Here is a 16,827-nt window from a genome sequence, read left to right as displayed (position 1 = left end):
ATTATCGCTAATGAATATTTTAAAAAGGTCCCTTCATTGTGTTAAGAGGAAGAAAAATGATGGGTTTTTTCCATCAGGTGATAACAACCGGGTTCCTGGTACTTCTTTGTAAGTATCACCTCTATTGCAGTTCCAAAGGGGCCAAAAGGGAAACATTACTGACCACTGATTGGTCAGAAAGACTCTCACGGAAGATATACTGCAGCTTCTGTGTTGCATGATGGGAATTGTAGTAGCTACCGTATTTTTATCACAACCTTTTGGTCAGTGCTGAGTCAATTTTACTCCATGTTTTGAAAGCCATTATTTCAAAGTGTCATTTCTTTATATAGGCTAATAGTGTTAAATTACTGTGGTACCCAGTAACATCAGTCGTATCCATGACAACAACCCTTTGGCATGGATGCAGGAAACTGAGCTGAGCTCTCTGCACTCAGCTTTCCATTTTCCGTTGACATGAAGACACACGACTCAATACAGCAGTGGTACATTTAGGATTTTTAATATACAGTTTTCAAGATAAAGTTCTTTGATAAACAAAGGGACACTTTTTTTTTTTGGCTATATAAAAAGCTATTTTGGAAACGAGTGACCAGACTTAGAGACAATAGTGGCGGTGTGCTTACATTTTCAGTTACAATTTGCTCCGAGTGAAAAGGAATTACTCACAAAAATAAGAAACGTGTCACTCACCGATATACACGAACCACTCCATCAATAGTTTGAACCACGTCACTATACACTGAGCCATTTAGAATGACCTGCACTCCCGAGAATATTCAAGAAAAAAAGAGAGAGAGTCTGATTCGGGAGGTCAGTTTACGCTTATATTGCATCAAAAAAACAGGCAGGAAATCCAGAGTCGCTGCGCTTAATAAAACCTTCCTCAGTGATTTAATGGTAGAAAATGAGTCGGTTCAAGGACGCATAAAATCCCTGGACAGGTTGGCATATTGGTTCACAATACCCTGATAGTGGTGGTAGTAAAAAGAGTTGTCAAACAAGCCGAAGGGCATTTTGTTGCTGTGCTGCTAAGCTGCTGCCTATTTCCTCCATTCATTTTGAACAACTGCAGGCAGTTCCAACCAGAGGCTACGTCCACCTGCATCTCTTGGAGCTCATAAACTGGAATTGATTGCAACCAAAGGGTTGCCGCCTCCAGGCCCCCCCCGGAAAAACAGCATTGTATCTGCAAATTCCTCACAATAGTGAACGAGTAGATTCTGGTTACCAATGGCCTCGGGTTCTCTCCCAACTTTAAGTGATTTATGTTTTGTGGTGAGATTGTTCCTCCTGCATTGATGGGACTGAGAACAAACTGACCTCCATGCTAATAGAGACACCTTTAGAGACGGTGCGCTACTACCACGAGACACAAGAGACAGACGGGAGGGTAGTTGGCAGTGCAGAATCGTATGCAAAAGATTCATCGCAATATACAGAAGTATACCAATAGGAGTCAGACCTGCGTCGTCAACAGAGCTCACAACCTCAAATCAAATTATTTAGTGATAATAATTAGTCTTTACGTTTGTTTGTTTGATAAAAACTGATTTAAACTTACATTGAAGCCTGCTTCAAATTTTGTAACTTAGTGAAATTAAATGGGCTTAATTGAATTTAATCAGGGCAATAAGAATGTATTAAATAACTGAATTAAAGACTGTTTTGGTTCCTAAAGAAGGCCGAATGTCATAAAGCTCAATGCTTCTCTTTCATAAGTTTTGATGGTTGGACGTCGCTTTGACCCAGGTCTGACTGGTAGGATTAAGAAAACAGATTTACAGTACAATACACTTGCAAATTTATGCACTGAAAACCATCTCATTCGTTCTCCTTACAAAACCAAGTAATGACTCTGCAGTTGGTGTCAGCGGTCAAGAAGCCATGAATAAATAATTCAGCTTGCTGCTGCTACGCTTGTTAAACTTTCTCTGCTCCATTATGTGGCGGTGAAAACATTAGTGGGTTTACCGCTCGAAATTCTCCGAAACAATCCTTCATTTCAGACAGAAAAATTAGTTTCTCATTTCTGAGTATCACTTTTTCCCTCTGATGTCGCAAATATTACTAGAAATTTGTATTTGCTGTAATTAAATGCTGACGATCTCTGACATCTTAATTTTTGACTTGAGGTCAAAAGTTGGCATTCTCTCATTAAAACCAAATATGCTAAGAACAAAATCTTTATTTTGGTGTCATGAAATTCTGCGTGACTGTTTAGCTCAAAAAATTGTTTGTAGCTTTAATGGTAATATAATTTTTCCATAAAAGACCAGAATGTATATCCTTTCTGAGACGGAATCCATATGTGCTCGATTACTTAGCCGGATGTGCTAACAACACAATATCAAGATACTTTTTAATTCATAAACCACTTACTGTAGTTGGAGTTCAGGTGAATCTACATTGATTTTTCTTGCTGCTCCACTCGACTATTGTTCACGTACCCCAGAGTCAAACTGTAATCTGTCTTCTTGACCACAAAACAGAGCGCAATTCAAGTACTTGGAATTCTAAGTCGAGTTGATGGATTTGGTGGTTTACAGTGCATTCATCATAAGAGCACCAAAAATAAGTGTACAGTATCTATACAGCCCAGTATAAGGCGTTACATGATACAACAGTGTAGTGCAGATTTTATCCTCAGTCCAGTCCACAGTCCATCCCTCGGTGTTCCGTTTCATCCAATTCGATTTTATACTCGCTCCGTTCGATTTTAACGTTTCCATTCCGCTCGTGTCACTCTTGTTAAACGTCGATTAGTCCGTCCCAAACCTTTTAATTCCGCTCGTGTCTGTGTTTACGTGTCTCTGAGACCAGCCCAGTTTATTTCTGAGTGAGCTGGAGGTTTTCCAACAAGTTGTATAAATGTTGTGCACATTTTGATTTGCCGTTTCCCTCCCTTTTGTGTTTTTCCTCTCGCAAACTCATCACAGCAGAGATGCCCTGATTAGTTTAATTATCATGAGCCTTGTTCCCATGTGTGCAGCATTACATGAACTGTATATATATACATTTCTATAGGCAGTGTTAGCCTATAATATGCTATTTGGATGCTGTGTTCTTACTCAAGGTTTGCGCCCCAGGATTAGTTCATTCCCATAAAGGGAACAGTACCATGTTTAGAAGATGATTGGACTTGAGTTTCCAAATTCCACATACACATTTAATTGTATAAATATTATCACCTTTATTTGCCTTTGATGTCGCAACGCCTAAAGGAGCCTCAACAGATTTTTATTTTCGGCTCCAGAATAAGGTAATTAACCCGATTTAATCCTCGGAAGAGAGGAGCCAGACATCAGGCGGAATAAAAGATCAAATGTCCAAAGTGTTGTTTTTTTTTTTTTAAATACAAGGTCTCTGAGGTGAGTGTGTGAGTTTTTAAGGTTCCAGGCAGGATTGCTAAAAAATACGTCCTGACTCTTGTTTTCTTAGTGTTCCTGGGGGAAATAAGGGGGTTATACAGCTGTAAATATGCATAATTGTGTTGATGAAAAGATGTGAATGTGATTGATCATCATTCATTTGCGTTCATGCACCCATTTAAAACTGTGACCAGGTTCGGTAAGGCAAAAAAAAAAAACCTCTCCCAGCGAGATCTTCGATCCCCTTGATGAGGAATCCCCACTTTTTAGCAGTTGGAGCCGGCGGGCGTGTAGTTACTCAGCTCCCTGCGGATGGTGCTGAACGGCGACAGCTCCAGCTCGGTCGTGCACTCGTGTTCGTTATCGTCGCTGGCCGTGGCCGAAGACGGCGCGTGGTTGCAGCAGCAGCAGCAGCAGCAGCAGTCCAGGAAGGCCCTGCCCAGGGGCCGACACAGGAGGAGCAGCAGGGCCGGGGTCACGGCAGCTCGACAGAACAGCAGCAGCTGGGAGAGGAGGTGCAGGACGGACATGGTGTGTTCGGGGACGCCCGCCGCCATGTAGGCGGAAACGATGTTGCAGATGTTCTCCGGCACCACGCAAGCGCCGTAGACGATCGCCAGGGCAACCACGGTGCAGTTCATCTGGCTCTCCAGCCGGATCTGCTTCTTGTTGCTGCGCACGCTGGCTTGCTCGGCGCGGCGGATCTTGCGCGCCGTCACCAAAGAACACCCGATGGTGAAAAGGGTCGGGAGGCAAAAGTAGCACCCGAAGCACCACCAGATCCGAGCGCCTTCGTAGGTCAAGCCCAGCACGTAGAGCATGTCGGGGAGCGAGGTGGATATCCGGATGATACAACGTTCCAGCGGAGGCTCGTCGGGCATTTCCGAGTCCTCCACCACCAGCTGTCGGATGAGGAGCTCCGGGAGGGCGAGGAGCAGAGCGCCGATCCAAATGACGGCTAGTTTAGCGGTGGTGGAGGTGCAGTTCTCGATCATCTCGTAGTACATCTGGACGTTGGTCGCCGCGCGGAAACGGTCGATGCACAAAGCGCACAGGGTGAAGGTGGTCACGCCGAGGGAGGCAACCTGAGAAAACAGACAATCAGAAGGCGTTTCAGTTCTTTTGAATCATGATGTTTCTTAAACTTTTGTGCGAAAGAACAAGAAGGGGTCAACAGATTTTGTAGAAAATACCTATTATTGTGGCCCCACACACTAACAAAGCAGGAAACACAGTCATGCTAAGGGTCTTTATGTACACCTGACACAGATGTAATTACAAGCAGTGGAGCCACAGGAGCACAATGGAAGGCGGTAAGCTGCTATTACCACCGACTCCTATCCCTGAACGTGTGTGTGAGGCGGAAACAAGCCAGACAAACGGAAATAGAAACAACTCTAGAAAGAGACCGGATTAAAAGTCACCACATTCGTTTCTACGACTATTTAAAGTTCTGAAAATATCCTTTACCTTACCAGAGCTAAACTCCTACCAGGTTCTGCCTTAACCTGCTCTATGTAAAGAGTGTGTAAATTGTCTCCCTCCTCATGCTTGGGGAAAGCATCTGCTGGATTAGATTTTTCTATCTGAGTGGAAAAACCCTGCAAAACATTCCCCTGCAGTCTACGCCTGAGCTCGTCCTCGCGTGAACCAGTCGCTTTCATGATTTTTTTTTTGTTTTTCGCCAGCGGCACCCAATCTGCTTGAACAACAGCTGATCCTCATCCTCCATCTTTCCATCCCATCTCAACTCAGTTACCTTTGCTTAATCTTAACTGTGGCTCCTCTCTTTACCCACCTTTGCCTCTGTTCCCCGTCAAACACCCCCCCCCCCTCCCCATCCATTCCTCTTTGTTCCTCCTTTCATATCAAATTTAATTACAGCAGCCAGCTTTCCCAGATGGCCCCCAGAGAGAGATGAGGCTTCGGTGCTCTAAACACACACTTCCTGGACAGATATTGATGTACAGACGCCGCCTGATGCTCTGTACGTCCGGATGCGTGCACACTCCGACCCCTTAGAAGCTTTATTTATTAGAATTCAATAAATATTGCTAATTTATGTAAATTCCTTTAATTTTGTTGAGAAGAGCGGCACTGGTGGGATTTGAGAAATTTTAAATCTCGGCAAATACAGAAGGATTTGCGCCCTTTTAAGCTGACGGCATCTTTCTCCAATGAAAAACATTCCAATCCATTGAAATACACAGGAATAAAAAATAGATGCAATGCACTGAAGTTCAAAAAGGATGGCGACGGCGTCATCTTGTTTCTGACTCGAAGAAATAAAATAAAATGGAAAGGAACACGTTTTACCTGCCACCGGCGGCTGATGCTGACACACAGCAGCAATGACTCACCCATCGCTGTGGATAACAACTCGCTGGAGTTTCTACCTGATTTCTCAAGACACAGTTTACTCACCAGGAGGTCGAGGCCTAGAAATAGATTTCATTGTGCCTGCTGGAGATCAACAATGAGTTTATTCCAGATGTAATTAATTAAATGGCCTGAATTATTCCCCGTAGCACCACATGAGTAGAAAATCAAGTTTAGACGTACGGGATCGGCACGCCACCTGTCCCAATATATGACAGCTATGAGTGTGCACATACATGCACACCCACCACACGGACACATGCGTGCACATGGTGAATATTTCATTGGTTAGGACAACAGGGCTGGAGGGCGAGGAACATCAGAGCGGGCAGGAGGAACAAGCGTAGCTTTGTCCTGTAGGGGACATGAAAGTCAGACATGGTGGGGTGATGCTGCTCTGTGAGTGTGTGTTTGTGGAATGGGGGGGGGGGTATGCAAATGACAAAGTGACAAATGGAAAGAATGGAGAAGGGAAAGAAAGGACGAGATTGAGCCTGGGGGGGGTTAAACACAGACCAGAGTGGTGAGATGAGACGTCCTCAGAGGGGTGATGATTATGTTCCTGCAAACACGATCTGGAGGTCAAATCAGCTGTTCTCATCCATCCAATCATGTCTTCAGAGTCAGCCAATCATCTTCTGATACCAAAGTCTTACAAACAAATCACCACCTATCAACCATCCATCCATCTTCTGCCTATCTGCCTTGCTTTACGCAGGTCTGCAGGAACCTGTCTCAGCTGCCTACGGGCTAAAGGCGGGGTGCACCCCAGATGAGACGCCAGCTCATCGCAAGGCCACAGGAAAGACAAACAGCAACTCACACTCCGTCACACTTGGGCTAACGGTGGAGGTACTGTAGGTGATCTATGAGTGTCCCTTGAGTTATTATCTACTAGAAAATGTCTTTAATAGTTTAAGTTTTTAGACATATTTATATGTGCTTTCTCACCTAGAATTGCAACTACACCTGACGCCTTGTTTTATTTTTATAAATAAACAGTGAGCATATAGTTCCCATATGGTCTAGCGGTTAGGATTCCTGGTTTTCACCCAGGCGGCCTGGGTTCGACTCCCGGTATGGGAACCAAAGAACTAACTTATTTTAGCGGTAGCTCACTTTATATCATACCAGAAGTTGTTTTAAATCCAGCTTTATGCAGACAACCTTTTACATATCACCCCCCAGAAAAACCACAAAGTGTTTCCCGTGTTTCTGATGCTAAGCTAAGCTGGGTTAGTAGTCCGAATTTTTGCATTGACCTTCTTCATTTATAATTTCACCTGTCATGACACCGACACCTTCTGCTTTCTACCATCTATTTCTTCTCAGCCTTGGACATTGGGAGCTCGAAACGACAACGATAAAAAGCCATTTCATCCTCAACAGATGTTTTCCGGGATGTTGGCCATCTCTCCGCGCAGCAGGTGAGAAAAGACATTTTCCCCTGGCGCTGTTTTTAATAACGGCCCATTAACTTCCTGATTAAAGGTCTTGCAAACCGGTGGCACAAAGCCTTGTATTATTAATTAGGTCTTAGTGAGAGCTGGTGGAGCCACTCGGCGACTACAGCCGACGTCAGGGATAATGGGCGTTATCGGGTGATGAATGGACTCATGTGGAGACACAACAACAGGCGTAGAGTTATTAACCATCAAGACAAAGGGCTGCTCTGGTTGTTGTCCATGCAGACCTGAAAGACCCTGACAACCACCATCCGCCCATCAGCGGGGTCTCTGGCACCGACAGGAAACTGATAGAGCTACACACCTACGCCAGTATACAGGACTGTGCAGAGACACGTTCATGCAGAATTATTAATAACTCATCTCATATATAAGTTGCACACACCAGCATATCGATGCATTGATGCATTCAGCATAAATGTCACATACAACATAAGGCGCACTGTCGGTTTTTGAGAAAATGAAAGGCTTTTATGTGCGCCTTATAATGCTGAAAATACTGTATAGGTTGTTTTTCTTTCTGATATTCTTTTCTTCAAAACTGGGAGCAAAACTAAATTATTATTCTACTCAATTCTACTGTTTTTGGACAGGATTTTGTTTTCTTTGCACCATAAATTTCTCATCCACAAAATTATATTTTGAGCACCTTGAGCTGCCCCCCCCCCCTCTCCTCCCCGAACTCCACCGCCTCCTGGCATTGCATTCTGATCTTGGGTGTACAGTAGCCCCTGTCCGGTTCCAGATCATCGATCCTTGTCTTAGAGCGTTGTGTTGATAGCAGAACAAAACCCAGTATTTTCTTTCTCCTCTTCTCTGAAGGCCGACCAGCAGTTCTGCCTCTTCCATGTCCATGAGGATCCGGTAAATCGACATAATTCATGATTCTAACCATCCAATTCACCCGATTCCTGATTCCTATTTACAGGGATGATTATCTATTGGACTAATTCAATCCAACGGGGGAGTGTAATCTTTGCCTAATGATGCTTGTCTCCCCATCTGAAACACAGTGTTATATATTCAACGCCGGACAAATAGCTGACTGAGTGGACTCACCGTAATGCATTATGCACAGCCTCTAATTGCTGCCCATCCTCTGAACAATTAACGTATCTTCTGATTAACAACCATCCATGCGCCTAATAGACGGGGGCCAAACATCCAGCACGCGTCTCTGCGCTTAATTTGTGTTCACGCCTTAATGCAATATCTATGCAACAGCTGTAAATGAGCAGTCAGCATATAGGAGAAAGTGTGTGTGTGTGTGTGTGTGTGTGTGTGTGTGTGTGTGTGTGTGTGTGTGTATGTGTGTGTGTGTGTGTGTGTGTGTGCCAACCCTCCAGGCTTGTTTCTAGTCACAGATAGCTGATGCAGAGAGAGAGGAGAGAGGGAGAACAGCCACAGTGATCAGAGAGAAGACGCGACCATCCCACCCACCTGGATGATCCTGGGGGGGTTGGGGTTGGGGGGGGGGTTGGGGGTAGATGCTCGGATTGACGGGTAGTCAGACACACGTGGCCGGATGCAGAGACACCAAATGTGTGATTGTGATTTGGTCACTTTGTGCAAAACGTGTCAAAATGATGTCACTTCCTGCCAGTGTGTGACATTCCCCTCCTGTCTGCTCTTTTCAGATGATTTATAAACGTCTCCTAATTTGGTGATAATGAGACAAAAGAACTTTAAATCACCGTCTTACCGCGACATGATTCATTTCCCTCCACCGCTGTTGTAGAAAACACTCAAACCCGCTCATTGTTATTTTACCCCCCCCACCACCACACACACACACACACACACACACAAACTTGAAATCCTTATCCTAATCGACACGCCAGGTGCAAAAAACCCCCAAAACAATTATTGCGCATTAGTTGTGTCTGAATTTGCCTCTACCTGGGGGTGTGGCGGTGGGGTGGGGAGGTGTGTGTGTGTGTTGGGGGGGGGGGTGAAACAGGAGTGTGAATGAAGACTGCCTGTAAACCCTTCTTTATCATCTTTATTTGTGCTTCTTTCTTACAGTTTCCCCGTCGTGTTTTTTTTTTCCACATCTCCAACCGAGATCCGGAAAATTCCAGGTCCACTAAACACTGAATTAAACAAGGCCTCCCTGAAGGTAGCATCTCATGGGTGTGGGGGGGGGGGGGGTCGACCGACATACACTATCTACACCGTCTTCTGCTCACGCACATGCACGCATGCTAAATTGCGTGTGCGCGTCCCGGGTTGCGTCACGCACGGGGCCTAGAGCTGCACATGCACGCGCAATGCGATGACGCGCAGGAGACAGACAGATGTCTCGCGCGCCGTGGGGTCCAGGAAAGGCCATTGGTGGGAAGTGATTGGATAATATCCTGTGGTCACGCGCAATAAACCACTCAGGTGGGGGCTCCGCTGATCATTTTGGATGCATTCTCTTCATGAAAACCACGTGTGCTCGTCACCCCCCCCCCTTCCTCAGGTTAGATTGTGAACATGGCTATTCAAACCTGACTCAACTCAAGACCCTTCAGCAGACAGACCCCCCCACCCCCCCCGTTTCAGACAAAAGGTCTCCACCAAGCAGGTGAATCTGACACTGGTGTAATTGCAGGTTGCGCACAACGGGGAGAGTACAAACATCCATCCATGCGTGGTAGACAAACATGGAAACAAAGAGACAACGTGTGTGTGTGTGTGTGTGTGTGTGTGTGTGTGTGTGTGTGTGTGTGTGTGTGTGTGTGTGTGTGTGTGTGTGTGTGTGTGTTTGCAAGACTAACTGTAAGACAACTGAAGAGTCTCTAAACCGGAGCGAATGAATGAGGCCGTTAGTTATCGCCCTACATCCTGGTCTGTACTCCGGTGTCTGTGCCTGGAGGGGGGGGGGGCTCTCCGCTCCAGCGGCAGGTGTACAAGTGACCGACATAAGAGGTTGCTATTGGCTGAGGTGACATCCAATACAACGCCTGCTTTTTTTTGGCCTTATTTAGCGCGTAAAAGCTGAAACTTATCTCTGTACGTCCATCTTCTCCGGCTGAGACAGTGTGAAACTTCATTTTTCACGCCTGAAAATCCTCCAGATTAGTCCCTATTGTCACCACAGAGGCGCGATCACGCTCGGCTCAGGTTGGATGATATGTAAATGATAGTAAGAGGAGCCCCCCCAGTTACCATCTGTCATCGCCGCAGAAGGCGCTGCCCGTGGGCATTTCTTCTAAACCTCATGAAAACGCACGGATAGAAAATAAATAAATTACCTCCACATAAGGGACCACTTTGCAGGTGAACTCCCCCAGCAGCCAGGACTTGGTCAGTTCGTGAAAAACCACCATAGGCAGACAGAATAAGATGAGCACAAAATCCCAGACGGCCAGATTGGCCAGCAGCGAGTTGGAGATGCTTTTCATGTAGTAGTTCTGGCACACGATGCAGAGGATGGCGACGTTCCCCGCTACCCCCACCAGGAAAATAACCCCGGAGACACACGTGATGGCGTACGCCCCGTAGGTCTCGCTGGTCACCGGGTAAAAGGGGTTTTTGATCTCGTCCCCGAAATCCGGCGAGTTGGGTGGGGTGATCGGCGTGGCGTCCCAGGGGTTATCCTCCCTGAACGTGAAGAACTCGGTCCTCCTGGTGAGGAGGTCAAAGGGCAGGTCGGTGGAGGTGAGGGCCACTGGCTTGGGGAGGGTTTCCCACGGTGGAGCGTGATGCTGAGCCGCCGCTGAACTTTTGTTGAGGCGGTTTCTCCCCCTCCTCGCCGCCTTCTTCTGCTCCTCTTTTGTGCCTCTCTTGTGCCTGTCTCCCTCCTCCTCCTCCTCCTCCTCCTGGGGTCCCCCTCTTCCCCCCCAATCTCCCCAACCCATTGATGAGGAGAGCTTTGCCGTATTGTGGTGCCCACCTGCTGGCGTCCCCGTACCATTCAACTTTATCCTCTTATTATGGCGGCGCGTTGGGCCCCAGTGTGAGGCGGCGTTGGGATCCTCCATGGATGTCACAGTTCTAATTAAGTCGCGTTTGTTGTGTCCAATTTGCCACGTTTCTTCCTCCGTGACCCTCTTCCAGGGGTGCGTGGAGTTGGGGGTCCCCCTGATAATCACCCGCTGCGCCTGCAGCTCCGCCGAGGACGCACCTGTGGCGCGCCCCAGCGAGAGCGCGCTGTCCCTGGCTTTACTTGGTCGACTCTCCCGGAGAGAACCGTGGAAACTACCGGGAGAGTTTTCACTGGTGTTACCGTCCTCTTTAGTCCGCACTTCTCCATTATTAGTAGATAATAATACTTGTATATGGACCAAAAACACAAATAACGTCCGAGGAGGCAGAACCTGCATGGTCCAGCTAGGAATGACTGAGCGCAGTTTAATCCTCACAACATAGTCGTATCTCTGTGGCAACGCGGGGGATACTCTTCCATTCAGTCTACACCCATGATGGACACAGAACACGGGGAGGAGAGTGAGGGTTGGGGGGGTGCTCAAGGTTTCAATAAGACAGCCACAGTCATGATGTGAGGTCTTCAAACTTAAGCCTTGTCTCGATTCTTTCCGTGCGCTATGCAGCAATCTCCAAATCGTACCTTCCTCCTCCTCCTCCTCCTCCTCTGCGAGTCACTCCCGCGTCCAAAGTCTTGACCGAGCAGGAGAGCGAATCAGAGTCCCGATCCACCCGATGGAGGGAAGAAGGAGAGAACTGCTGCATACCCCCCTCAGCAACCCGGTTCCCACCAGCTGTGAGCAATAGCTTCCAAAAAAAAAAAAAAAAAAGCAGCGACTCTTTCTCCTCCTCTGTCAGCGCGTTTGTTTTTTTTGCGGTGGGTTGGGTCGACTGACGGTGGCAGCGCCAATGCGGTGCAGTCCGGGTAAAGCCCACTAGGTTGTGATGCAAAGGACTAGAGAGAGAGATACAGAGAGAGGGAAAGAAGGAGGGGTGGATATCTGTCTGATTCTCGCCGCTTCCTTCCTCCGCGTCCAGCGTCCCACCTCCTCTCCTTCTCTTCTTCTCGAGAGGCTGTGCGCCTGAAGAAAATGGACTCCCCTGGCGGTTAACCTCGATCTGTCACTCCACATCCATCACGGTATATCCAGCAGCCCCGGAGCAGACTACGGCTGCAGCATAAACCCCCCCACCCCCGGCAGACAAGCCAGCCACGCCCGACAGACGCGCGTTTATAAATTCCCAGCGTTTAATTTTTACGCGCAGGCGGCGCTGTGACATCGGCGCTCTTGGAGAGTATTTAAACATATGTCATTCAGTTTCAATTAAAGGGAAATTAGTGTAGTAATCCTCCTTCATGGGGAGTTTTGTACTTGATTAGCAAGAAAAGAAACTCGTAGATGAAGTAATTGATCTGAGGTTCGAATATTCAGAGGATCTGACCCGTTTTACAGAGAGAGACTCAGAAAAGCACAGATGCGCTAAAAAGATGAAGCCACCATCCTTTGATTTATGTCACATTTGTGATTTTTATTCATTGTAATAAGTACCTTAATTTAATTATTAAAGGAAAATGCTGGACTACCTCGTCCCTAACTTGCAAATAAGAGAAAAACCTTCATGATGGAAATGATCACAAAAAGCTACAAGACGGATAACGAATTTCAAGTTTTTAAACCCAAACATTGACTCAAAATCATTCATGTTGATACGCAAATTATACCATTTCTGATTTTACTCTTGTATAACTACAATTAGATATTTTCAGGCCTCCTGAAAACAACCGCATGCGTCGCTGAGGTGACGCGCAAAACTTTCTTGTCCATGAGTTCATCCGTCAGAGCTGTGGGGCGCACGCATCAGACTATAAAGGTAAAGAGTAGTCAAGGATATGTGGTTACAGTCATTAAATACACACACAAACACAACTCGCTAAGTACCGCATATGCCCAGTAGCTCAGTCAATAATTCAAGAGACTCCCAGGAGCAAATGAAATGAGCACTTTATCCCTCAAGTGCTCTGCAGCCGACCGTAAATGGACTTTTCGCACCGTGTGCTGGCATCTTATGGGACAAGAGGATGCGCAGAGCTAATTCAGACACACAACGGTGTTAAATCAAAACACACACTGCTTAAATGTTTTCCGGGTTGTGTGTCTCTCACGGAAGGAGGGTTGGCAGACATGGCGGATGTCTAGCTGGTGACCTTCTACATCAAAAAGGTGAGAAGAATGAAGACGGAATCGAGTTCCTCCTGCAAATACCTTCATCTGACCTGGACTCAACTTTAAAATAAGAAATTTCTACATCTAAAAAAAAAAAAACTCAGAAAAATTCTCACAGTAGAAGACGCGCTGGACTTGAGCTGACTTTAATGATCCCTGTGGATCAGTGAAAAGTGAATATTGGAACATCGAGAGTCATGTGAGAGGATTATTCTCTCTCTCTCTCTGCATCTTAACTCTTCTCTGCAGACTCGGATACCTTCAGTGAGTCACGCACAGTTTTATTTGAATTAACGGGGAAACATTTGAATTATCCCCTTGATGTCAAAAGTCCTTTAAACGTGAGCCAATCCTGCCAAAAAGTAATCACTCGGTAAATTCAGCATCCTTTGGGCTTCACAGGTTAAATCCTTCAAATTACACCTCCTATCTGACCTTGAAAATACCGCGCATCTTTAATCAGCAGGAAGGCGCAGAACAACAATTCATGCGTAATTATCATGCCTGTTGTGTCTCTCTGTGTGCGTATGTGCGTGTGTGTTTGTCAGGGTCCGTTGAGACTACTTGGTTGTGTGCGTGTGTGTGTGTGTGTGTGCGGGGGTGGAGATAAAGAAGAGAACTCCTCCAGCCGGTGCACTCATGCATGGAGACGCTAACTGTTCAGACGCAGCGGGACATCAAGGGCGCACACCACGCGTGCGCGCATGTGAAACGCGAGCGAAGGGAATAAGTGCGCTCCGGCGCACCAGGGTGCTCACACTCATGTAGGGAAGAAGCTTTAGACTGCCGGGGCCTGCAGGAGACGTTCAGACCGCAAGGATTTAACCGGTTCCTCCAGGTTGATAAATTATGCACACGCATATAAATTATCCACAAAATGTGGACCTGTGAATGGAGGTCTGGGGCGAACCAAGAGTTGCGCGTTGACGCGCAGGAAACCAAAACAGACAGCACAAACATCAGAGTGCAGACTCGGTGAATTATACAAGCGTTTGGTTGGAGACTTCCGTACTTCTGCTCATTTGAATTATTCACACACTTCCTTCCATGTAGTCTTCAATGAGAAGTTCTGTGAGACAGAGACCACAAGTGTCTTTTCGTTGGCCTCACTCCTTGATCCCAAGTTTAAGACTCTCGGTTTCCAAATACCGAGGCAGCTGAGCGTCGCTTGAAACCCGAGTGTGCGGCTTTGAAAGTGGAAAAACTATTGTTTCTAAATAAAAATGTTGACCCAAGTGTATGAAAACATAAACGTTTAAAAAAATGCATGAGAATATAAACATACCCATACAAATAATGATGGCAAACAAGTTAGTTCTCAGATTAAAGTTGGAATTCCGACTTTTATCCCACTATACAGACCATGTTCTTTTCCAGTTGCCCTAATCCTTCTATTTAACTCACACACACAAACACGTATGTATGTATGTATGTATGTATGTATGTATGTATGTATGTATGTATGTATGTATGTATGTATGTATGTATGTATGTATGTATGTATGTATGTATGTATGTATGTATGTATGTATGTATGTATGTATGTATATTACATATAAATGCATGAACATGTTCTCTATGTCTCTTATTGCTTAATTGAACCCTGTAAGGCTTAAGGATCATAAATCAATTTCCTATAATATATGTGTGACCACCCTGCTCTGCGGGTTGGATAAGGAATGGCTCAGGAGTCGAGGTGGATGGATCAGTTGTGTATTATTCCTGAGAACAATCAACCACACACAAGTATAAATTGAATGTTAGTCAGGACACGGGCTTCAACATCACAGCATGGCAGCTTCTCTCTGCTGTAGGTGGCCCACGGTGATCGTATAATTACAATAACATTATATCCAATAATCAAATTCAACATTCACGTTCAGTCACGTTCAGTCACAGCCGCTAAACCTAACTCCATACTGTGGTGCTCTGCTGCCACCCTCTGACGGTTATGGAACATAGCAAGTACCCTCTAACAAATGATGAAAGAACAACAAATCCAGTGTCAACGATGAACGTTGTAGGACATATTCTACATTCAAAGTGAACTGAAATATCCTATGAGATACAAAATCATGAAATCACCATGAAATAACAAGATAATGTGTTTTGACATGGGAGGGCTGGCAAACATGAATTAGTTCCGTAGTGAAAAGAAAGTTTTGGATTTTAGATGATGTTCCAAACCAAATCGCAGCAGCTGAAGTTTTAGCTTACAGAGATGAGAGGAGGAACTCAGTGGCTATAGGATCAAATCCCACCCCCTCCAAGTTTAGTGTCTCCAGAGTGTTGTGAACAATGAATAAAACATCCAAACAAACTTGCCAGAGCTCCTGAGTAGCTCAGTAGGATCACCTTTAACCAGCAGGTGTTTGTCAAAGGACTTGGGATCAAATCCCAGCACAGAGCATTTTCTTTAAGTTCATTGGTCACATGAAAATGTGAAATGCTCAAACACACTCTTTCTGTCTGTGGAGACAGGAAGCTCAGTCTGTTAAAGTGCTGAGCAGGTGTTCAGATATTATAGGTTCAAATCTCACCACTTCCATCATTTTTAGGCTGTTTCCTGAGAAATGTTCACGACCCAACCCGAGCTCTCTGCTGGTTCTGGATTAACTTTGATAGTTTGGAAGGAGGAGGTTCTACAACAAAAACCGGCAGCTCAATGAAATCTTATTTTTGTTGACCGGCGGGTCAATGAAAATTTTTTTTTTGTTGACCGGCGGGTCAACAAAATTTGTTGTTTTTGTTGACCGGCGGGTCAATGAAATTTTTTTTTTTGTTGACCGGCGGGTCAACGAATTTTTGGTTTTTTGACCGGCGGGTCGATAATTTTCCTTGTTTTTGTTGACCGGCGGGTCAACAAAATTTGTTGTTTTTGTTGACCGGCGGGTCAATGAAATTTTTTTTTTTTGTTGACCGGCGGGTCAACGAATTTTTCTTTTTTGACCGGCGGGTCAATAATTTTTCTTATTTCTGTTGACCAGCGGGTCAATGAAATTTTTATTTTCTGTTGACCGGAGGGTCAATAAAATTTTTTTTTTTTTTTGACCGGCGGGTCAATGAATTTTTGCTGTTTTGACCGGCGGGTCGATAATTTTTCTTATTTTTGTTGACCGGCGGGTCAAAGAAATTTTGTTTTTTTGTTGACCGGCGGGTCAACAAATTTTTTTATTGTTGTTGTCCAGTGGGTCAAAGAAAATTATTTTTTTTGTTGACCGGCGGGTCAAAGAAAATTATTTTTTTTGTTGACCGGCGGGTCAGTGTTGTGAACAATGAATAAAACATCCAAACAAACTTGCCAGAGCTCCTGAGTAGCTCAGTAGGATCACCTTTAACCAACAGGTGTTTGTCAAAGGACTTGGGATCAAATCCCAGCACAGAGCATTTTCTTTAAGTTCATTGGTCACATGAAAATGTGAAATGCTCAAACACACTCTTTCTGTCTGTGGAGACAGGAAACTCAGTCTGTTA

At 45.5% G+C, this 16,827-nt stretch overlaps 1 protein-coding gene and 1 non-coding gene across 2 annotated transcripts; one reads left to right on the top strand and one right to left on the bottom strand.

Moving 5' to 3' along the window:
* Positions 1-3,609: 3,609 nt before the first annotated feature.
* Positions 3,610-11,906, bottom strand: gpr37b (G protein-coupled receptor 37b). Its single transcript, XM_068307138.1, has 2 exons — positions 10,456-11,906; positions 3,610-4,456 (listed from the first exon to the last, which is right to left on the bottom strand). Exons 1-2 carry the CDS (start codon positions 11,524-11,526, stop codon positions 3,638-3,640), a joined length of 1,890 nt encoding a protein of 629 aa, XP_068163239.1. The 5' UTR covers positions 11,527-11,906; the 3' UTR covers positions 3,610-3,637.
* trnae-uuc (transfer RNA glutamic acid (anticodon UUC)) lies at positions 6,765-6,836 on the top strand. Its single transcript has one exon. It is a non-coding gene; the product is annotated as a tRNA-Glu (tRNA).
* Positions 11,907-16,827: the final 4,921 nt, after the last annotated feature.

Source organism: Antennarius striatus, chromosome 22 (genome assembly GCF_040054535.1).
Source record: "Antennarius striatus isolate MH-2024 chromosome 22, ASM4005453v1, whole genome shotgun sequence".
Lineage (NCBI taxonomy): Eukaryota > Metazoa > Chordata > Actinopteri > Lophiiformes > Antennariidae > Antennarius > Antennarius striatus.
Note: the sequence above shows the minus strand (reverse complement) of the source record. Positions and strands in the feature narration are given on the sequence as shown.

Excerpts from the sequence above, each read along its gene's own strand:
- gpr37b (XM_068307138.1), bottom strand. The coding sequence starts at position 11,526 with ATGCAGGTTCTGCCTCCTCGGACGTTATTTGTGTTTTTGGTCCATATA. Across the intron at positions 4,457-10,455 it reads AAGTGGTCCCTTATGTGGAG|GTTGCCTCCCTCGGCGTGAC; the intron begins GTAATTTATTTA and ends CTGTTTTCTCAG.